The sequence below is a fragment of the Solenopsis invicta genome, chromosome 1 (assembly GCF_016802725.1).
Source record: "Solenopsis invicta isolate M01_SB chromosome 1, UNIL_Sinv_3.0, whole genome shotgun sequence".
Taxonomy (NCBI): Eukaryota; Metazoa; Arthropoda; class Insecta; order Hymenoptera; family Formicidae; genus Solenopsis; species Solenopsis invicta.
Window position 1 is genome coordinate 1,783,533 of NC_052664.1, and position 24,774 is coordinate 1,808,306.

At 33.9% G+C, this 24,774-nt stretch overlaps 1 protein-coding gene across 2 annotated transcripts in view; it reads left to right on the forward strand.

Moving 5' to 3' along the window:
* LOC105201596 (probable phosphoserine aminotransferase) overlaps positions 1-22,759 on the forward strand; it is a 40,429-nt gene extending 17,670 nt beyond the window's left edge. The window contains exons 5-8 of one of the 2 annotated variants that reach the window (XM_026139485.2): positions 3,454-3,548; positions 8,279-8,448; positions 18,589-18,849; positions 22,240-22,759. In XM_026139485.2, coding sequence (XP_025995270.1) covers positions 3,454-3,548; positions 8,279-8,448; positions 18,589-18,849; positions 22,240-22,351 — 638 coding nt within the window. In that variant the 3' untranslated portion in view covers positions 22,352-22,759. The remainder of the gene's footprint in view (positions 1-3,453; positions 3,549-8,278; positions 8,449-18,588; positions 18,850-22,239) is intronic. The other variant, XM_039454648.1, reaches the window with a different exon arrangement.
* Positions 22,760-24,774: the final 2,015 nt, after the last annotated feature.

Here is a 24,774-nt window from a genome sequence, read left to right on the forward strand (position 1 = left end):
CAATCCAAAAAGTATTACGCGGATCATGTAACCTATTTTAATCCATGAAACGAAGGATTGAAATGGAATGATTTCCATTCTTTCAATCCAAAATATATTAAAATTAATTAAAATGTAATATAAATTTTCAATTCAATTAAATTCATTTTTGTTTATTGGAGTTTTAAGTAATACAGTTAAACATCTTCAAAAAATTTTTCGAAAAGAAATGTTTCAATAAACAATAACATATTATGGAAAGTGTAACATATTTAAAATGGGGAAAAAAACGTCTCATCGGCCGAAAGCGGATCTTACAAGGAGTGGGCAAAAACTGTAAAGTGCCAAATGAGATGAGTCATAGCTCATTCTATAGGGGGGAACAAGTATATTAAAAGAGTAAAAGGGTCAGAGTGAATGGGCCTTACTTTTTAAGAAAATTGCAATTAAAGTTTAACATTGGGACGTTTGTATTTTAAGTACTAGAATCTTGAAGTAGTATTCAAGAAAGCGTCGTAGCTGAGAAGGCTAAGTGCCTTATTATTGTTAGTGCTCAACAATAATTTTTAGAATTAGGTTTTTAGAATTTATACAGGATGTCTTACAACCACTCAACAATATTTTAACAGCGTATTCTGAAGGTAAAGTGGAGCAAAAAATCATAATACAAAAATGTCGAAACTACAATAATTTTTAGTTTCAATAGAATTATAATCGATCAAAGTTAACCAGTAATATCGCGTAGAATTCGCGCGCTCAGGCCCGTAATTGTATGCAGCACATTCATCATTTGTCATTGATTTCACATAATATTGATTTGTACACAGCTGATTCCTAAGAACATTATTAATTATTACTGTTGGAATTATTAAGTTTTATTGTTTCACAAATGCAAAAAACAAATTTTTACATTTTTAATATATTTAAAAAGTAATTATAAAAAATAATTTATTTTTTTTTTTGTATTTTTTACGCCTCATGAATCGTGAAATTGTATAATTACAATAAATCAAGGAAATAAGATTAAATTGTCCATATTTTTAAAACAATTTCAATTTTTATTGCAATCTTGACATACTGAATTATACAATTTTACTTCTTTCATGACTTGAAAATTTGGAAAGAATATACTTGAAAAAGAAAAAAAATAATTAAATAATCTTTATAAATATAAATAGTGTAGTAGTAAGTTAAAATTGGCCGGTTTGTAAATAATACAAATCAAAAAATAAAAAAGGTTGATTTGAGTAAAACGGATTTTGAAAATACTTTTATGTGATTTTTCAACTTTTAGTTCATACAAACTGCACACAATTATTTATTGGTCTTTAAATACAATTTTAAACTAACATTGGATTACGATATAATTTTTTACTAAATTAGTTTTCAAATGAACACCCTGTATATAATAGAATTAATCATGAGCGACATCCAATAATATCTGCGTGTTATTCGTATCCTCAGTATTTATGACATATGCAGTGATCTTTCTAGTGATACCCAACAGCCGAATAATATCCGTCTGTATTCCGTTGCTAGTAATTATTATAGAGGCAATAATATTCACACGGCCGGCAATAATTCTTTTTCGTAAGAGCGCCTGTAATTTTCTCGCATCTCACGAAAAATTAAATATCTCGGTGGAAAGAAATTGTAGAAAAGTTTTTAATTATCCATTTTAAAAAGCAAAGCTTTACATCTGTTTAAATTTTGTTTCTACACTTTTTTCCCAAATTACATACAATTAATATTGTACAAAATTGATATTTGTTTAGGAGCGTACAATATTATTGTAAATTCGAGTCACGCGTTTTGATTACAAGCTAATATAATTAGCTTTCATCATGTGTTATTATTGCTCTTCTTCTATTTTTTCAGTACTCTTAAACGTGATCATTATTTGAAAGTTCTTGTTTGCATGATTCTCTCTCGACAGCACACTTCAAGTCTAACAAGGTTTCATGCAGTTCATATTTACGTTTTGCTCGTTAAATTCTATTTTTTGTTAACAAGTAGCCTTAACGCGGTTTCCGAGCGAACATTTCAAGCCCGTCAGTTATCCCCTCTTTTACGGGAAAATTCGGGAGCGACCAGGATTTCTATCGCTGCCGAGTCAGAATCTGTCGAGAAGTCATTCGAGCGAGACACATTAGCAATCGAGACTTATTTGCGAATTTCAAAGTGAGCGAAAAATAGAGTGCGAGTGCATTCACGTGCGGGTTCACGGTCATCGCGCTGCATTTGCGAATCGAGCGTCTAATCACGGTTATCGCGCTGCTTTGCCAATTGAATATTAAAATAGCAGAACATTGCTCCATTTTTCCACGAAGAAAGAGACGCGTTACCCTTCGTTGGAACGGCGTAAACGCTAGCATCAACGTTGTTGTATCCGCGAGTGCATTTGGACTTCACTTACATATGGTAGCTAAATTTCGACATTGACATTGTGTGAAAAACTCAGTAGTTTTTGTTTATAGTTAATAAAGACTGTTTATTCTAACTTTGTGCAAACAATTACTATTAGTGCAATTTCACTCGCAACTGCACTCAATCGCTCTTGTTTCACTGTCTCGCTCTCTCATACGTTCACTATCTCACTATCTCACTCTTCCTTCGCATCCTTACCTTTTATTCCTGTTTCTCGCTCGCTCATCTGTTTACTCCTGAATCTCGAACGCACTATCTACGCAAACTACCCAACATTGACGTGCCAATTACTCGTAATTACACCGCGTACTGTTATTGGAGCAAAATCAGCAGCTTCGTTCAAGCGAATTGAAAACAATGACGATCAGTTTGCTAACAATATTTTTTTATAACATTTGTTTTATTTTGAAGCGATGCAGTTTGATGAAACATCATCAGACAAGAATATAAAAGTATTTTAAAGTAAACTTTCGGAGCTTTAAAATGCTTTTTGGAACAAAATTATACAATTCTTTTTTAACATCGAACTTTTTTATAAAACATAGTTTAGATAAAACTTTTTTGTAAAAACTTATTTTTATAATATGTTTTTAACTTTAAAATTAAAAAATTTGCGGAAAAGAGCAAACAGAAAAAATATTTGTTTTAAAATCTTAAATTCGGAAAAAATGTTCAAAATTTTATTAAAAACCTTCGACAAAAAACTTTTTAAATTCTTTTTTAAATTTTGAAAAACAATTTGCCAAAACACACACACATGCGCGCGTGCGCACCCGCATCCGCATGCATACACATTTATACGCATACCATGTACGCATGCACGCACACTTAACGCCTTTTTTAATTTTCAGTTGAAAAGATAATTGTGTACTAACATGAATTTAAATAATGGTGATATTTTACGTATAATATTGAAAAAAATTCTTTTTGAAAATTGATTTTACTATTATTTATTCAGGCTGTATAACTTTTGTTTGAAAATTTTTTTTCAAGATAATTGACTGTATCATTTAAAATAAATATTAATATTGAAATATATGCTTTTAGGAATTGAATTTGATTATATCCCGGAAACAAATGGCATACCACTTGTTGCTGATATGTCATCCAATATACTTACGAAACCTCTTGAGATATCAAAGGTGAGTATTTGAGTTACAAACACAAATATAACTGCTATACTATATCATATACGTGTATATAATAGTTTTACATCTATGTTATATATCACGAAAAAAATTCCAAACTTTAAGGGTTAACTCTCAAATTTAGAAGATCACCAGATTTGAGGATTATTCTAAAAAATTGTGTGTTTCCGACGATGACTTTCATTAGCCCATTTTTAATTCAATTGTTATTTTGTATAATTTTCGGCTTTCAAATACTTGTTTATAATTAAAAATTGATCCAGTCATTCATGAACTATGACCTGAAATATAGGGAAAATAAGGTTCATATACCGAAAAATCTCAAAAATTTATTTTTATGCCCACAGCGAACCGCTTACTCTTAGACTTCTGGGTTGTTGTTTTTTTTTTAAATAGATTTGGAAAAATATACGGTTGAAATCTGAGGCGGCCCAATAAAAAGCTTTACTGTTTAGAAGAAAAGTTAGGACATGAATAGTTTTTGAATGGTGAGCTGTTGAAGTTTACTAATTACGGAGCGTAACCATCTGGCGCTGAGGCACGGCGCACTCAGCACTCGCACTGCAGCAATACGTTTTCTCAATTCAAAAAAATTCGAAATTCCTTCAATTTGTCAGTTTTATCAACGCGCCTATGACATATATGTATATATGTCTCACGGATCACTTTAACATTAATTACACATAACGCCGCATGGCGCCGGTGTTCAGGCCGTATTGTATACACATCTACGTGCATTGCGCCAGCCTATTTGCTGAAGGCCCATACGAGAGACCCGATTGGACCTTAGTCCGCACGAGAGATTGTGATGGTCCTTCCCGAGGAAGAAGGCATGCCACGCGCTTAACGGATTATTCAGTGTTAAACTTTATAACGAACCGGTCCCACCACGACACATGGCGGAGAATAAAGAGTATAGTATCAAGTAATAAAGAGTGCATAGTATCAAGAGGGTTGAATGCTTTCCTCAGTTTCTAACATAGTACTATTCTCTTTGGATTCTCTGAAGTCCTAGCATATAATCCTTATAGATCGGAAGTGGAATATCTCCTCGCTTTCCGCTATCTTGCACTAAACATTCGGTTCTCACGAGACAGTCTTTGTCTCTGTTCCCGCAATTGTAAGTCAATCCGGTTGGTGCCTGCCATAGTATTCAAATATTGGTCATGGCACGTATTGTTTAGCTTATGCAATAGCAATCTAATCTTTGTAGAGTCTGATAAATGTTTCGCGTTCTCCGCGAACAGTGGGTGCTTTCCAGCTACGACACAAGTCGACACTGTGTAACACAGTGTCCATTAGTGTGAGTGAGACAACTAAAATTTTCTCTCTTACACTAATGGACACTGTATTACACAGTGTCAATTTGTGTCGTAGCTGGAAAGCACCTAGTGTAATGTATCATTCGATCCATGTATCGAGAAACGTACCTGATGTGGGATCGAACTCTCGAATATTTTTACCCATAGCCTTCATAAGGAATTTGTCTTTATTTTTGGCATTACTGGCAAGCGTGTCCAATGCTTGTACTTATGTCGGTCCTGATGGAAGTTGCCTTGCTCGAAAATGTGCTCGAAAAATTGCTGCTGTGATTGCAAAAACTGTTCCTGAAACAATGCGGATTGCTCTTGCTGTGCCTTGATGAGTTCCGCTAGCAGTTCCGAGGTATCCATTGTAACTTTTAGGTTAACCTTGTCTTGATAAGAACTCGTTGTCGAAATTGCTTCCGAATCCTCGTCGTCAAGTTGTTACGTTCTAGTGTAGAACGTATAACTAAAGATACAAAGGGAACAGATAAAATATTTTCTTGTGTTTGCTTAATACCCGCAGAAATATATTCTTGAGTAACTGCTCACAACGTGTTTGCTTTCTTACGCGCTAATGTGTCTAGCTTTGTCTTACTCACGTCACTGTTCGTCGTGAGTTGCATTATTGTCGTTAGATGACGTGCGTGTCGCGGCGTCAACAATATAATGTTTATTTGAGCAAATTAACAAATAATAAATACATTTTCTTTTATATTATTTTAATATTTAATCATATTATACGTTAACATTCTTGAATATTTATAGACTCTATAAAAATATTTACTACTTAAGTATAAATAGATAACTATTGATAGAGTTAGCCGTTTAGGCAAAATTTCAATTGAAACTTTGAGCAGACATTTGCTGATCTTCTTCCCAACATCGCTTTCCAATAATTTTGCAGCTGTTGATGCTGTCGCCGCAGTTTTGTAATATGTAATATGTTAATCTTCTCGTAATGTAATATGTTAATCTTCTCTTATTCTAACGTAATAATAATTTAAGATCTTTCAAAAAATGTAGGAACATTGCTGGAGTATTGTTTATGTATTTTCTGTACTATTGCCTGATTAACGACAAATATTCTGGCAACTTTTCTCGTTGATAAACCACTTTTTAATGCGGAAATAATATTATTCCTTACAGTTCTAAACAGTGGCTTCATGATAATATATTAATGCATTTTATTTCTCAAACAACGATAAACTAACTACTACAGTGCTCCTGCTTACAGACATCGCCAGCAGTTGTTTACAAAATCTGTATTTACAGTTCTTAAGAGGATGCTGTACTGACGGGAATTACCGACACATTACAGTGTTAATTAATTTTTGAAATGGCTTTACAGATCACAAAATCCTTTTAGAAAATAAAAGTACACATCAAAATAAAGTCCGGGCTGGTAAATTTTACGAGAAAGTTGAACAAAAAATTAAAAATTAATTTATTTTTGGCTCGTGGATCTATCAACCAAAGTTAACTTTTGTCATTTACTGACGTTCTGTAGTATGTATGAAATGAGACCAGCCCGGACTTCAGAAAACTCTAACAAACAACACTGACTGTGTGTCATTCCCGTCAAAAACCTAACAAAAAAATTTAATACCTAAACAGCTGTACGTGTACAAATTTTGCTTAACACACGTAAACAATGACAAACAGAGCAGTGACTGTGTCCAATAGTAGTTGATAGATCTTTTCGCAGATGGCGAAATAATCGAAAAACAAAGACAGATCTATGGGCAAAGAGCAATAGCCTGGTCTCTCTCGAAAAATAATCTATAGTGCCGACATCGAGGAACGTTGTCGACGTTTTTTGATTACTGTAATATCCTCTTAAGCACAAGAGTCTTAAAACGGAGCAAAACCGATTACACGGAAAATATTTATGCTAATCACAAGAATAAAGATATCACGATGGTCAAAATTTTTTTGAAAAGCTAAAATATTGTACTTTATACTACGTATTTTATTTGTTTTTTATTCTAAGTGCAAATATCGAATAAAAATTTTTTTTTTTTTTTATGTTGCATGTGTGTTCACCACTGTAGAACGTTAATTAAATAAAAATATTACAAAAAAATTTTAAAGTGTACGCAAAATCATGTTAATATTTAAACATTAATATCTACGAGCACTAGTCCAACCTAAACGCGCGGGGATTGGTGCACTTGGACACCGCATAATTAGACCATGCAAATAGACACGGTGCAAATAGACACAATATTTTGAACACAGTTCCATTAAACACCATTCAATTGCGCACGGTACACTTGCACACAGTTCAGATATGCACCGCTCACTTGCGCACCGCTCACTTGCACACCGCTCAGTTAGGCACAGAAAGATGCGCATCGGTCACTTACGCACCGCTCAGTTAGACACAGAAAAATGCCTCCACATGGGTTTTCAATTTCCACGCAAAATAATTTTTAATTTAAAACTTAGATTTGGGTTGGGTTGGATTAGAAAAATGGTGGGGGCGATGGGAGAGGCGAAGCTCCTCCCCCTTCCAAGCATTTACTTTTCGCAGGATAATTTAATAAACATATTCATTTATCACAGCAATCACAAATATTATATATATATTCAAATTTGCGCACTTTTTGTATATGTATGTGGCCACGGCGCATCATCATGTCGCTACATCTCGTCGATATGACAGATATTTTAATCTCAATAGTCATCAACTTTAACGCTTGATATCTCGGTTTGCGAGGCAGTCCGATACTTTTTTCTGCTAGATTCATTTATTTCATGCAAACACGCGTTGAACGAGCCTAATTTCGGGCATATCTTTTCGTGCGCAAATAAACGGTGTGCAAATGAGCGGTGTGCAAGTGAGCGGAGTGCAAGTGAGCGGTGTACAAGTGAATGGTGCGCAACTGAACGATGTGAAAGTGTACGATGTGCAACTGGACGGTGGTTAATGGAACCATGTCTAAAATATCGTGTCTATTTGCACTGTGTCTTTTTGCACGGTGTCTAATTGTACAGTATCCAAGTAAAGGCCACTCAACGCGCGAATATTGGACAATTCGATCGGACATGTTTAAAAGCTTTTCACTTAAAAATTAGAAATTTGTCATTAGCAGGTGGTACGTTAAGTCTGGGATACTGTGTATATTGTTTTGCTCGTTATTTTTATCTTTATTTTTTTAGTTTATTATTTACATAAAAGCTTTATAGTACCTTAGTTTGGCAATTTTAATAATATAATTTAGGAGCAAATTATAAAATTTAATTAAAATACTGCATAAATTTCATGTTATGATTTAGAGTTTAATAAATTTTATCTTAATAATCGTGTTATATATTTTTATTCTAATACATTGGGTTAATACTTTAACAAACATATTATAATTTATTTATTATAAACTTATAATTTACTTATTATAAACATTGTGTTTTTTTTAGTTTGCGGTAATTTTTGCTGGAGCACAAAAAAATATTGGACCGGCCGGTGTTACTTTAGTAATTGTACGAGATGACATGCTTGGTCGTGCTATGGATGTATGTCCGACAGTGCTGAATTTTACTGTCATGGCGAATGATAATTCTTTGCACAATACACCGCCTGTCTTTCAGTAAATATCAAGAAATATTATATACTACTGACTTATATTAACTGTTAAAATAACTGACTGAAGAATATATATACATTAGCATACCTAATGTTCAACGTATATAAGGCTATTATAAAATTAAATTTAAAAATGTTTACGAAACATTTCACATGTTTGTAGCTAGAATTTTATGTATTTTGAAAAAATATGAAAAAACTTGTCATCTTTTGCATCTTAAATATTTAGTTTGTATTTTGAAAATGTTCTTAAGATATAGTTGTTAAAACTAACAGTTTCTATACAGAGCTCATAAATTTTATAATTTATTTTATATTTATTGTTTTATTATATAATAAATTATATAGGAGAAAAGGATAATATGGCATACATTTTCATTTTATTGAATAACTTTGTTTATAATTAATATTTTTTATTGAAATTTGAACGATAACATTCGTCAGAGTGTTGTTTGACAGATTCTAGACTCAAAGTAATGAAATATTTATTATATAATACGTAATTTATAAAAATCTAATGCACTGTATAATCGGTGAAAAAAAAGGTAGTTATAATATGGCTATCTATAAAAATAATTTAAAAAATTTAGTTTAAAAGAAACACAGTACCGTGTTACAAAATTATATATTTTTAATTTATTGTTGTTTAGAATTTTTCTAATTTAGAATTGTCCTGCGTTCAGAGGCTTTAGAAATATTATTAAAAATTTTATTAAAAATATCATTTTATCCCTATTTAACATTAAACAAGCATAAAATAATGACTCTAATGTTTTTAAACACCGCTTTTTAGAATAACAATCAATTTATCAAAGAAATATATTGATATAAAAATTTTGCTTAAAAAATCATATTAACAAAATTCTATGTTATTGTTTTAACTTTGTATAACTCGAAATGTATATGACCGAATATAAAGTTAAATAACAAAAAAAATACTGAAGTGTATGTACCTTCGTGTGAAAATATACTCAAGTTTAAGAATAATGAGAATGTGTATGTAATTAAAGGGTAAAAGTGTATCTTGAAAAAGTGTAGAAGTGCTCAAAAGGTAAAATGCCTTATAACAATTGTCAGTCATTATTATATGTATTGGCATATTAGTATCACAAGAAACGGCGGACTACTAAACGAATAATTCCATAAGCAATTGTTAGAATACATTACTTAATAACGGAAATAATAAGTGTAGCCATATTGTCGATAGTAGCTATAATATCCTCTTCTCTATATATTAGATATTTTAATATTTTTAGCAAAAAGATTCTATATGTAGATGACTTAATTTTTTTATATTTTACAAATATATTGACAAATCTAAATGGTTATAGCTAAATCTTAGTGTTAAAATAACATTCTTGTGATTTTATATACAATTTCTAATTCTCTCAAACTATGTGCTATTTTGGTTTCAAACATAGTTCTTAAATTGAATTAGAACTATAATATTAAGAAATTAAATTGAAATTAATATTTCTGAAGCCAACCCTCTATTTTGAAAACTGTAAAAAATTTGTTTCGAAAAATATTACCTTAAACCTGGATTTCTCTGTAATAGCGATGTTTTAGCCAGTTTGACCACCGAGACACTTTCAAACTGGCTAAGACATCCGTACGGATTGCAGAGAGATCCAGATTCAAACTCTAGCAGAGGTAATATTTTTCACAACAAATTCTTTAGATCAATCTTTTTACGCTTGTATCAATAAACAATGAATAATATAAGGCTCTTAGAGAACGAGCTATTCCTTGGTTTTTCGAATTACAATTTATCTTAATCTTAACAATCAGGATACAATTAGCGGAACGTTTTAGACGTATTTGTCCTTCAGCCACAATAATTTACATTTCTAATGTCAAATTATTATACTTAAATATAAATTTCTACATAAGCGCATAACTATTCTGATTTTTATCTATTATATAAAAATCAACATAGTTCTATTCGTCGATGCAACGCGAGAACAGTTTGAATCCATGGTCCACTGTGAGGCAAAGTCTTGACGTTCCGAGTCTCTCTATTGAAATGGAATAATTTAAATTGTAACATTACGCCCCTCTACCGTGCCGCCACTCCAGACCGACCGACCGTCAGACGCATCGCAGCCGAGCACGTGCGTACGCTCGGCTTACGATAGCGCAACCACGTGATACCCAGCGCGACCGCCGCGCCGCACACCGTCGAACCCGCGATCACGACCGACCGGCACACGGGCCAATCACGACCCGTTGAAACCGTTTCCAGGAGTTCGCCACCCCGCGGCAACTCTAACCGTACACGCTGTATGAAAACATACGCGTCCGACCGCAGCATTGCGGTAATCCGAATCTATCGTGTATATAAATTAAAACCTGAACGTCCGTCCGTTTTCATTAGTTATCCGAATCCGTTCTTTTGTATTAAGTTATGCCGCGAATTATATTCTGTCCATTCTTTTATTTTGCGCGGGTCCGATTATCATTGTTCAACCGAGTGACTCTGATTATTACTTCCGAGCGCATAGCGCGTCATACCAGTCCGTCCGTTTCTTTCTTTGGATTAAATATTAAGCTACGCCGCGAATTATATTTTGCCCATTTTTTTATTGTCCGCAGTTTCGATTATTGTTCGACCGGGCACTCCGGTACCTTATTATTACTTGTGTATTCCAACTACATTTAATAAATCAATTGTTATGTTATCACAACCAAACCTCGGCGTGATTATTTACACGAACCCGGACATCCGGCGAGCACATCCGAGCAACCGATCGCGAACGCGATCCCGTAATCGCCCGGAAAAGTACCAACGTTACAAAATGAATAATAATAGTTTAAATAACTAATACTAATTTAACTAAATAAAAATAATTTAGATGAATAAAATGATTCAAAAATGTAAAAAATTGTTTAACATGGTCTTAATAATTTAAGTAGATTGACAAATACATTTATAATTTAAAAACTTACGAATAGTATATCGCATGGATAAAGTACTGTGCTCGGTTGTATGTCTGTTTTGTGTAAAGCTAACTACACGACTGAGTATGAAGAGCTAGTCAAGGAGAACGTGGAGCGGATAATATAAACTATTTATTGTCCTTGTTATGTTTCTAATCTCTACCGACGAACCGAATAAATCAAAGTAAGATTTGTTTAAAAGCTTTGTGTTTTTTTAAATCCGTTGTTCTGCTTTTTTATATGTATCATTTCAGATATTAATCTTTTATAATCTTTTGGTTCTGTATCTAAAATTATTGTGTTGTTCCAATCTTTTGAGTGATAGTAACGTGTGATATATTCTGAGAGAGTGCTTTAACGAATCTAATTTTATTTTGAGTTATTTGTGTGTGCTTTTATTCTAGTATTCAAATTTCTTTTAGTTTGACCTACGTAGAAGGCATAGCAGTCATTACATTTTATTTTGTATACCACGTTGTTTGTGGCAGTAGTGATATCTCTATTTTTCTGTGCTTTAACAAACTTGTTAAGTCTGATTAAACATCTGTAACCTATCATAAACTTATTCTTGTCTACAACTTATGTTACTACTTTGAACACACCTCTTATGTATGGAATTATTATCTATTTTTTATTATTTTCCGGCTCGCCATCATCCTGAGTATTATTTTTTTCCGTTTGTAAGTTTTGTATCGATGAGTTTTTTCAATCTGAGATTGATTTTGTTGAAAATTAAATCCAGGAGGTAACCATTGTCTCTTAGCAATTATATGACCAATTCTAACTTTTTTTGTTGGAATATAGGATTGGAAAGTAGTACTGCTCTGTCTACAAGTCCATAAATTGTTCTAATTTTATGGCATTGTGGGTGACTGGAATAGTATGATAAGTAGCGTCTCGAGAATGTATCCTTGTGATACCAGTCCATTGTTAAAAGATTTTTAATTTCTATGAATTTCATATTTAAAAAGTTGAGATAAATTCTTTAGAGTTTTTGGGATAGGGTAATGTGTAGAGATGCTTGTTGGAAGTAATAGATAGATATTTATTGTTCTTCTTGGGGTTACAATCTTTTTTACAAGCATAATACAAAAACGTAACACAGTTTAAACTTATTCACTACCTTAAACCTAACTTAATTCTTAAACGCTCTCCCTACGCACACACACACTTGGGACTTCCACTTCCGACGTAAGCTATCCGCTTTCATTGCCTCTTTTCTCTTTCTCTATTTTATATTCTCCGAAGCTCACTCACTTTCTCCCTCCCTCTATCCCCCCCTCTCTCTCTCTTTTCTCTCACTCTCTCTCTCTCTTTCCTTCTCTCCATTCTCAAATTTCTATCTCCATACGTCATTACCGACCATACCAACGCATCAAAAATACCCAGATTCTCTTTCCACACTTCCTTTCAAACTTCCTTTTCTCTATTCCTCATAGCTGTCCCATTACCATCATCTTCCTTTTTATTCTATTCCTTATCTGCTCTTCTTGCTTCCCATTCTTTTGGAATACGTAACCTAGATATTTAAATCTGTTAACGTCTTTCACTTCCCTGCTCTCTCATCTCTATCTTACCTTCCTTTTTCTTCCCCCTTCCCAAACCTCATTACCTGCGATTTCTTCTCATTAACTTGCAACCTTTTTCCCTCATAACTTTCCAGTCTGTTCAACATCGATCTTATCCCATCCTGTTTTTCCGCCAGTAACATTACATCCACATACACAAGTATATATACCTTTTCCTTCCTCAGCTTTACCCTTTCTCACCCTCCCCTCTTCATATACTCCTCTAAGTCCACCGTTAACAAATTTAATAGACCCGGACTTAACGGGCATCTCTGTCTCACCCCCCTTTCCGTCCAAAATACTTCACTCAGCCTCTGCCCCGCCCTTACCTTATTTTTTGTTTCCCTTAACATATTCTCACATCTAACCAAGCCCTCCTTTACCCCCCTCTCTCTCTCATTACTTTCCCTAACACTTTCCTATCCACCGAATTAAATGCCGCCCTCAGGTCTACAAAGAATGCTATCAATTTACCCTTTTCTTTGCATATTTGCTTATTAACCAGGTAATGTAGCACATAGATGCTGTCGATAGTCCTCATCCCTTTCCTGAACCCCTGATTTTGTTGGATCCTGCTTCCCTCTTTTACTTTTCTTTCTAATCTCTTCCCCAAAATCATACTTTATCAACGTCGGCATAAATGTAACCCCCCCCCCCTCTATTCCTTTACATTTTCTCTTTCTCCTTGTTTCCATATTGGCACCACTATTCCTTTCCTCCATTCTTCTATCCAGTTTTCTCCTTTCCATATCCTACTACAGATTTCTCAAATATACCTCTTCCCCACGTGCTTCTAAACCTCTCCTGGTATCCCATCTCCTCCCGCCGTTTTTCCCTCTGTTATCTTCCCTACCACCCTTCTCACCTTCTTTCTTGTGGTTTCTTCCTTTTTGACCCCGTTTCTATCTCCTTTTATTTCCACCCTTCCCTCTACCACTTCTAAAACCCTCTTAAAATATTTCAGCGGCTCCTATATTTTCTCGCTGACTCCCCCTCTTCTCTTTCTTTCTCATTTTTCTACTTGCCATACCCTTCTGTCTTCGTCTTGCTTGTTTTTTACACCCCTTTTCTTTATCTTTTTTTTCTTCTTGTCACATCTTTTATTATATTCTCTTTTCACTTTCCTATACCTTGCCCCCCCACCCTCATCTTTTTCCATTTTATCAATTTCTTCCTCACCCTCTTCTTACTCTCCCTGCACTCATCCCACGACCTCCTCCCTTTTCTTTCTTTTTCCTTCCTCTGTCCCTCCCTCAAAATTCCCTGAATATCATCCAGACTTATCCCGTTTGGATACGTAACGATTAGACACCACACGATTGGTCACATAATATTGGACACGTAACGGTAGGACACCGTACGATTGGAGACCGCACGATTGGAAATTGCAGGATTGGTCGGTAGGGGACCGACTGATAAGGGAACCTCTCAAAGTGTCACACCCCGATTTTAATGAAACTTTACACACATTTAGGTAACATAATTAAATGATTTTAGAAACTATCAGTTGCGGCGCATATTTGGTTTCAAGGGGTGACATTATCCCTTATGTGTATAGCGGCACTAAAACCCCTCCGGGTGTCTTGCCCTGGTCTATGACGGGGGAGCTCCGGGAAGGAGCGTGCAGCATACTTCCGGAGCTGTTCAATCATAGTGGCCTAGAGTATTTCCGTTGGTTGGGTTAGATTAGATTACGTGATTGGTGGTGTCTGATTGGGTCTGTACGCAACTGTGCCTCACCCCGCCTTTTTATCTCTCGATATAGCCTTATACAATCAATTAACGCTCTCTGTGTAATCCAAAATTTCTGCTGATTTATAACCTAAAGTAGATTTTATGTTCTCTATTACCTTCTTTACATTATTTTCTCTACTCCTACGTTTAAACGGAGGGCCGGGAGTGTTTTATTTAATAACAAGCTGCTAGGTCTGGTTTCATCTAAGCCCACCATATCGCTATCCAACATCTCACCTATTTCCTCACTAATCTTATTTTCATTTTGAACATCTTCTGCCAGAAATAAACTATTTATTCTGCTTTGGTTAAGTTCTATATTTGATTTATTTGACTGTGTATTTGAATTGGAGATATGTTTATTTGCTACGTTGCCTACGTGTTCTTTTATTACTATTTACAGTATTTCCCGTAATTTCAAGTGGCATCATATTCCACCCAAGGTACGCATAGGATTTGCAATATCTTTCTATCACCGTTATTTTTTTTATACTTTTATTTTTGATTATTTGTTTTGTATTGAATTGGCTTGAGTTACAGTACCTTATCACGGTGTTAATTAATTTATATTTTTTAAACAATGAGCAGCATGTGTCTGCTGACCTGTGGTTTCCTGCGCAATTTGCGCATTCAAGCGCAATTATTCTTTTATTATTATCCTTTGAGTTTGCGTTTTAGTTAATTTTCCTATTATCTGATTTTGTTTCCTTTCTACAATTAAAACTTAGGTGTTCCCATCTTAAACATTTTTTACATTTTCTGATTTTATTGATATAAGGAAAGATTTTAAATCTGACCTAACATATTACTGCTGCATTTGATGGCAAATTAGAGAGGAATTCAATTTTAATGCTCGATGTGTCCATTAACTTATTTTTATTTCTATCCAAATATTGAATTTTTTCAACGAAAAAAACCTCTATGTTGATGTTAGGGAGTTCTAAGACTTGTTGAATTTCTTTGATGCTTAATTCGGTATCAACTCTTTTTATAATCCCGAACCTGCGCACTGGTTTAGTTTATAGGCAATTCATTTACTGCTGTTTGGTTAATGATGCAGCCTCAAAGTACAATTTAAAACTTACTTTGATGATTTTTTTCCCAATTTTCTTGATTCTACTAATATTTTTAATGTTTGCTGGGGGTACTTCCACATTGCTGAAAATTGTACAAAAAATGAAACATGCTGCAAATGTGCAAGGAATCATAGCTCGCGTGTTTGCACAGCGAAAGAGAGCAAATGTGTGAATTGTATGTTCAAAAATAGAACATACAATTGAAAGATAAATGACGATATGAAGCCATCAATCGAGAATGTCCGACTTTTAAGACGACGTTACAAGAAAAGAAGGAGAGAGCAGGTTGGGAGGATACAAAATAGCAACTACAGAAGAAAGAAGAAATAATTATGTATACAAATGCGCAGAGCTTACCAGCGCATATAGACGAACTTCAGCATCAGATTATGAAGAAGATAAATCCTGTGATGATAGCGATGTCGGAGACCAGGCTGATTAGTGAGATAGAAGACAGTGAAGTAAATGTGTCAGGTTACAGTGTAGTTAGATGTGATGCCGAAAATAGAAACACAGGGGGAATTATTATGTATACAGGGTGATTCAGGTCGCTCGAGAGATTTTGCGCGTACGTATTCCTCGTGAAAAATTGAATCAAAAATGTTAATAGCAAAATGTTGAGAGGTCAATAGTTTTTAAACGGTGAGCATTTGAAAGTATTCAACCACAGGGCGTGATGTTGGCGCCGTTAAGGGCGGCGCAACCAAGCGGCCGGCCGGGCGCTTTGACGGGCATCGTTAAACGGCACGGTGCCAAACTTCAAGTATTGTAAAGGTTTCATTAAATCTCTATTAACATCTTGCATTCAGTTTAATTGACAAGAAGTAATGTCAATTGCAAACTCGTTAAAACATCAATTATCTGAATAAAAAAAATGTGTGTTTTTAAAATACATTTTATGTGTAAACAAATAAATTGATAAATACAATCAATATTAATTATGTTATCTGATCAAATAATGTTAAAAGCTTTTCAAACATTTCCAAAACTTCTTTGTCGAAAATTTTATAAAAAACAATATTGAAAAAAATTTACATTTGAAATTTGCGTATAATACACTTGTGTTTGGGAACAGCGTAATACGCGAACGCGAGTCACCCGCTACATGCGAGCGATCGATATCGATCCTTTATCACGCGAGGGCACCACCTTACGACGGTGTCCTGCGCAACCCCCCTCCGGGCGTCCGGGAGCGCTCGAGCGGAAGCAGGCGTTTTTGCCTCTCAGATAGATATTCGCAAGACTCCTAATCGTACGGCCATGACTGCCGGTTAATTAAATCTCTAATCTCATATTAAACTCACACGGCCGTGTCTGTCGGTGTACCAAGTACCTCAGAGTACTTCCTTTAAAACTGTGCCTGTAGTGTCTAAGTGGCATTAAAGCAATTTGTGAACTTTAACGGTTTGTGTATTTCATTGCTCCGATTCTCACAGTCCAAAATCCTTCAATTACGTGTCGATTAAGTGCGCACTCCTAACAACTTGACAGCAAAATTAAAGGATTATCTATTCCGACTCCAAAAAATAGGCGTAATTCAAGAGAGTATAATTTTGTTAAAAATGATCGTAAAAAAATGTTAAAGAAAGCATTTTGGAGCTTGAAATCTCTAATTTTGAGATTGATAAGTCATTAACCGATTTACAGATTGTTTACGAAGTTACGCGGATTCAAATGGGGATGGGTCAAATCTATAAATTTTTTTATAAATTTTGCAAAGCTTCACGACATGAAATAAAAATTGCACGCAAATGTGGTTTACAGCATTTGAAAGCGTAAATCTTTACCTTCAATTTGCTTACTTGTTGAGCGTTGTACAATTTTTTTCACTGAGTTATGCAACATTGAAGCAAAAATGACCTTTTTTGCATCAATGTTGAATAATTCAGTGAATAAAAATCGTAAAACATTATTCTAAACGCCAATTATTTTAATTATTAATAATTATTAACATTGTTTATTACCTAAAATAAAAGAAATAATTAAATTCGTTTAAAAATATATTAAAAATTTGGGAAACTATTTGGAGAAATAATTCATGTTTACAAATAAAATTTCAAACATTTTATATTGTGACCTCGATTATAATATTGTAAAATCATATATTATATTAATTTGTTTTACAATTAGTAAATTACTACAAACATTATGCTCGCAATAACACAATTTATTACATTTCTTATTTTTTATTACAAGTACTTGCATGATATTCATCATAAAAACAATTAAATGTTTGAAATTTTATTTGTAAACATGAATTATTTCTCCAAATAGTTTCCTAAATTTTTAATATATTTTTAAACAAATTTAATTATTTCTTTTATTTTAGGTAATAAACAATGTTAATAATTAATTATTAATAAGTAAAATAATTGACGTTTAGAATAAAAAGTAATTTAAATAAAAAAAAAAGAATAGTACCGAGGCTCGAACGCATGATCATTGGGTTGTGAGTCCAGTGCGTTCGTCGCGCGGCTAACGAAATGCTACGATTGAACCTTTAAATTTAAGGTAGATAAGATAAATAAGGTAGATAAGGTAGGTGCTCGCTTAATTTCAACCCTCACATTTTCGAAAACGGCTGCGTATATACGGCTAATATTGGAGGCGTAATCTTATATTTTCCTAATCTACCACCACAAACTCATTAAAAAACTCGGTTGGCAGTTGGGGTATTCTCCTTGTAAGATCTAGCTATGACCGTTTAGGTTTATTAATTTATTTATGTTTTTACATATCGTTGCGATATATTATTATTTATATTTTACTTTTATTGTTTAATGAAAATTATTATTGTTAATATTAATCTATCGGTGATTATTTTAGAATATATATGGTGGGCTTGGTATTTGAATGGATTAAACGCAATGGTGGAGTCGAAGGTATGCAAAACTTGGCAAAGAAGAAGAGCAGCAAGATATATGATATCATTGATGGATCAAGAGGATTTTACATGTGTCCCATCAAGCCAGATGCACGTAGTAAAATGAATATTCCGTTCAGAATAAAAAACGGTGATGAGGAACTGGAAAAAATGTTCCTTTCTGGTGCCGCAGTTCGCGGTATGTTGCAGCTAAAAGGTCACAGGTAAGCAGAAAACAATTAACAAAATAGCATCAAGTAATTTATTATATAATATAATTGTAGCAAATAATCCTGCAATTTATACAAAAAATTGTATTCTAATTTGAAATATTGAAAGTTTGTAGTTCAATGAGATTTCAAAGTTCAAAAAATTAAAAGTCTCAATAGAAACAATACTCCAGGAACTATAGCTTCCAAACGGCGTTGAAAGTTAGGGCCTAAGTCGAATGGTTGACTTATAATTTGAGACAAGTTTTATGACTCAAGTCTTTGTCTTTAGTAACGCACAATAACTGTCTTGTGTCTCAAGTGTCTTAAGTTACGAACAAAATATCTTTTTAAGACTTGAGACATAAGACAGTTATTGTGCGTTACTAAAGACGAAGGTTTGAGTCGTAAAACTTGTCTTAAAATTATAAGTCAACCATTCTGCTTAGGCCCTTAATAGTGTTTAGAGACCCTACAGTTAGAGTCTGACCATAAGACAACCAGTTTTGATATGTAAATCCACTCACGAAAGAGAAAGAAATAAGAAAAAGATAAAAGAGAAAGAGAGAATGAGAAATAGTTTGAATGTATATCCTTTCCTTTTGCGGGGCCTTGTCCTTAATCTTATGATTAAACTTTGATTGTAGAAATCTCTAACAATATTTAAAGATTTATTTATTAATTCTTTCTCATTTTTATTTATTTTTTTCGTTCCATTTTTGTATTTCTTTTCTCTTTCAAAAATTGAAAAAATATGGCAAACCAATCAAAAGTGATTGCTTTATAGCCAAACTTTGTAAGATCTACTATAATAGACAAATTTTTTAAATTCATTGATTAATCAATCGCATTATGTGTAAATGCAGGTTTGCTCTATAAAAGCTTCATTTACATGTAATGCAGTCAATGAATTAGAAAACTGGCCTAATGTTTAGAGATCCTATAATCAAAAATTTCATAAAAGGATCACTTTTGATTAGTTCGCTATTTCTTGGCAATTCCCGAGAAAGAGAGAGAGAGTGAGAGAGAGAGAGAGAGAGAGAGAGAGAGAGAATATAGAAATCTAATTGCTAGACTTTATTTGTAGAGTCTCCAATAATAGTTTCCTGCAAAAATTAATGTGTTTACAGCTCTTAACAAATTTCAACAAATGAGATATCCCAAGATTTATTATGTAAAGGTGTCCACAATTTGAGTCTTGTCCAGACATGTTCAATCATCTATTAATAGAGTTTATTGAACCAAATCTAATTGCTGGAGATTCGATTAGGAACGATGCCCTTCGCGAGTTCTGCTCTTGTCGCCGGAGCATCAGTATGCTCCGCCGAGCGGCTCCACCTGTCGACGCTACTATTATGTGTCGCTATCTGCGGACTGCGCGACTTGTTACCAGCATGCACAGCCAATCGTCAACTAATAAATCACCCTCACGATTTATGGGAAAATACGTCACGCCCAATCGCAGTGCTTCACGAACGAAGTTGAACGCAACTGTCGCCGAAACCAGCACAATTGTGCTCCCATTGTCTTCTCATTCTCTACAAGGACGGTAACGGGTTTCGGATCTCCAGTTTTCGGGAGCGATTAGCACCGTTCCGCCTGTGTGACGAGTTGCGAGTTCCCTTCGAACACGCTCATCGTGCACCAAAGTGATACTTAATTGTATATCAATGCCGCGCGAGCTTTAGCAATGCTCCGAAAAGTTGGAGTCACGCGGTTGACGAAGTGAGAGCACGCGGCTGAGCGTTCGAAGTTGCAGCGTCTCGATCAAGATTTCCACCGCTCTGCGCGCAGGATTTTCGTTTCGCGGATTAACAGCTAGTTAATCACCGCAAGATATTTGCTTGGGATTATGCTGCGAACTTTATTCAAGATATCATTACACTCGTGCTTGCTATGCTCGGTGTCTTCTCGTTTTAAATAGAATGTCGCCAGACTATTTTATATAAAACATTTTGGAAGATTTAAAGCAAAATGTCTCCAGAATATTAAGAGAATATTGCGAATGTAATATTTAAAGTACAATGTCTCTAAAATATTTAATTTGCAACATTCTGAAACATTTCAAATAGAATATCGCCAGACTATTTTATATGAAACGTTCGTAAAGATTTAAAGTGAAATATCTTCAGAATATTAGGAGAATATTGCAAATGTAATATTTTAAATTGAATGTTTATAGAATATTTCAAATGACATATACTATTTGTAACATCTTTACAAGTTTACAGAAATATTTGAAATAAGATATTCTGTAAAAAACATTTGAAATATTTTTGCAATATTCTGATGATATTCCGTGCTGCGTGGGTACATACGTGTTTGACGTGTTTATAATCCACACGGTAAACCTCCTAGGGACGTCTTAAGGACGCTCATGTTAGGGTGTAACGCCTTAAACCCATCCCATTCATGTCCCTGGACATTCAGGACGGATTCAGGATCGTCCTGAGAACATTTTGTGCTGTTAGGGTATAGTTCTAGAATAGTTGTGTCTACTGAAATTTTGGTCAGCGTCCCATTAATTGTTGACACAATAAATTCAAGGATCTAATAAAGAAACTTGGTACTTACAATGGTTGCCTTTACTTTGGCGCTTATAGCTCTTGTAAGCATCATTTGTCTTTAATTAATATTTGATAAATAAGAAGAATGAAATAATGAAGAATGAAATTATAAACACTTACAACACGTGAGCGTCCAAAGAAAATGCACCCAATGTCACTTATTTTTATTTTGAAAGAAAAGAACTGCTGTAATTCAAGCAATTTTAGATGATATAATTTTTAATAATAATAATTTATTCTCCCAAATACATGAAGATTTTGACTTTATTTAGTCTTCATCAGCTTGAATTAAGTATATGATGGAATTAAAACGCTTTTGTTTTAATTAAATTTTAACTAAAACGAAAACGTTTTAATTCCATCATGTGCCGTAGTAGTGTCCAAGAAGTGACATCTGACATGCATCCTCTCTCGTTTTTTATTCTCATTCAGCGTGCTTAACCCTTACGGAAAAAAACTTCAAGAATACGAAAAAATTACTCGTACATTATTGAAGAACTGCAGTTTTTCAATGCTATATCAGTAACTTTTCGTATTCTTGTAGTTTTTATTCATAAAGAAAACATAAAAAACTGAGTTAAATCGAATTCTAATGTATTTTTGGTGGGACTACATTATTGCCTGTTTCTTTTTGATTATATAATGTCACATTTTTATAAAATTTATACAATGTTTATACAATGTTCTACAATTGATTGAATAACTCATTGACGAATATAATCAAGTTTTTAATTTAAAATATTGATTATTAAAAAAATTATTGTATAAAATGTAAGTGTGATGGAGAAAGGGCTATAATATACAACTTTCTCTTCTATTCAAGCAATTTCTTTTACAGATCAGTGGGTGGAATACGCGCATCTTTGTATAATGCAGTCACGGAAGAAGAAGCGGAAATATTGGCCGACTACATGAAGTGGTTTTATGATTGCAAAACGGCTGAAAAATAATTTTGAAAAATGATATAATGAGCTTTAAACGCATATGTTTTTACGATATCTTTGCTATACATGTGTATATCTGTCATGTTCGAAGCTTTTTTCTCTAACTTTAAGAAAGATACAGTCTTGACCAAAATTATTATGCACTTATATTCTTTTTGTTTATCTGAATTTTCTTAGCTGTATTATTTTATGTTGATTACTCCCACACAGCATACTTTAACCCGGGAATATTCAACGAATGTCTTGTTCGATGTTCAAAAAATGTTCAAGGAACTTTGTGAAATGTTGCAAGTATATCATTCCAAAGCATTCAATGTGAAATGTTGCAAGTATATCAAAACATCGTATAGGATCACCGCACCAGTCAATGAACAAATAAATGCGCGCTCTTATTCGGCTGACTTTAATATTTTATTACAAGAAAATTATTGCAAATACCGCAAACTGTTATTAAACTTTTTGATTTATCTTAATCCCTTTTACCTCATCGTAGTAATCTTTATCCATTGGTCTGGAACCCTGTATACAAGGTTAGGCAAAAGTCCGGCAACGGTCAAATATCTCAAAAAGGATCAACTATAGTAAAAAATATGTAAGTAGCAAAATTGTAGGGTTTAATAAAATCTACCTAATGATGGCTAAACATTTGATTTCGGGTGGAGGACAATGATCATATGAAGGTCAAATTGAATTTTTTAAATGGAACTACCTACTTTTTATTACATAATCTTATAGTTTATCTTGAAACCTTTCTAAAACACTATAAATAAATGTTTTTTCATTAATTATTTTTTGAGTTACAAGACTTGAAAGTTACAGTACCGCCGGCATTAGTATAACCCAAGATGCACTGCGTGGAGGTTGCACGGTCGGATTTGCACCTCGTGTGTATGTGTGCGTGCGTGCGTGTGCGTGTGTGTGTGTAGCAACAGAGATTAGGACTCTACGGTTCGTCACTTCTGCGGTATTTAGTGACTCTAAACCTTCTCTGCTGTGTGTAAGTGATATACCTTTGAAAATATCATTTCCCACTTTCTCAATTAATCAAATGTTTAAAATGACTTTCTTCTACCGTTTGACAATGAGCTAAACGCTCATAGAAATTATTGATCACATTTCTTATTTGTTCTAAAGTGATCAAAGATGTTTTCTATGTTATTCGGTTGCTAAGGTCTTCCAAATTACGTGGTTTTGTTACATAAATCTTACTTTTGAGATGTCTCTAAAAGAAATAATCAAGAGGAGACAAATCAGGTGATCTAGCAGGCCATGGTACCTCTCCTACCTATCCATCGATTAGGAAAACCACGTTTTAGAAGTTCTCGAATTCTTACTGCATAATGAGGTCCTGCTCCATCTTGCTGAAACCACACGTTTTGTATGTTTGCGTCAAATAAATTTTTAATTTCTGGTATAATATGATCTCGCAATAAGTTTTCATACTTTTCAGCATTCAAATTACCATCTATAAAAAATGGGCCAATAATACCGCGACTATAGATTCCTGCCTAGACATTTAATTTTTGTGGGTACTGTGTGCGAAGATCACTCATTCAATATGAATTGTCATCACTCTAATATCTACAATTGTGACGATTAACAGCATCGTTTATTTCAAATGTGGCTTCGTCAGAAAAAACAACAATTTAAAAAATCAGCCTCATTACTTCGATGCATCATTTTTTCACAAAATTAAATAATTAAACGAACTTACGTGAAGTTTGATTATAATTATGCTGTCTCGTCCGGATGGATAAGTGTAGTAGCGTTCCGCTGCGCTGTCCTAACAGGATTTTTAAAGCTCACCGAAAAAAAAAGATTTAGGAACGCACCGAACTCTCACACCCAGGCGTTACTCTTTTGCGCTCGTGCACGTATCTGGCCTTTAATTAGTTTAAAGCTAACAAATCTGAAAAAAGGGTTTGGAAGGGGGGGGGGGACTCCATCTGGACGAGACAACATAATTATAACCGAACTTCACGTAAGTTCGTTTAATTATTTAATTATGCTACGTCTCGTCCAGATGGATAAGTGTAGATGTTTAAAGCTCATTGTCAGATTTGTTGACTAAACCTTTTTGATTTATTGAAAAATATAATCAGAATAAACTATAAACGGATAACATGTTGTAAGAACATTTGTAACTATGTAAACTCGGAAAGAGTATAGAGAGTAACTAAAATAAACTGTAATAGGTCTAATTATAAATAATTAAAATAACAGAGTCTACGAATTTAATATTGTTTCATGAAAAGAAACGTTGTTAATTAATGGGCAATTATAAAAACGAGCAAAAATCTGCGAAGATTTGCTCCACCCAGCAGTGCGTCTAATCTCGTCTAAACTAATGCCTTTAAAAGCTGCAAAAGAAGTTGAGGCATGACGAGTAGAGTGTGCCGAAAAAATACTTATATCTATCCTCGCTGCGC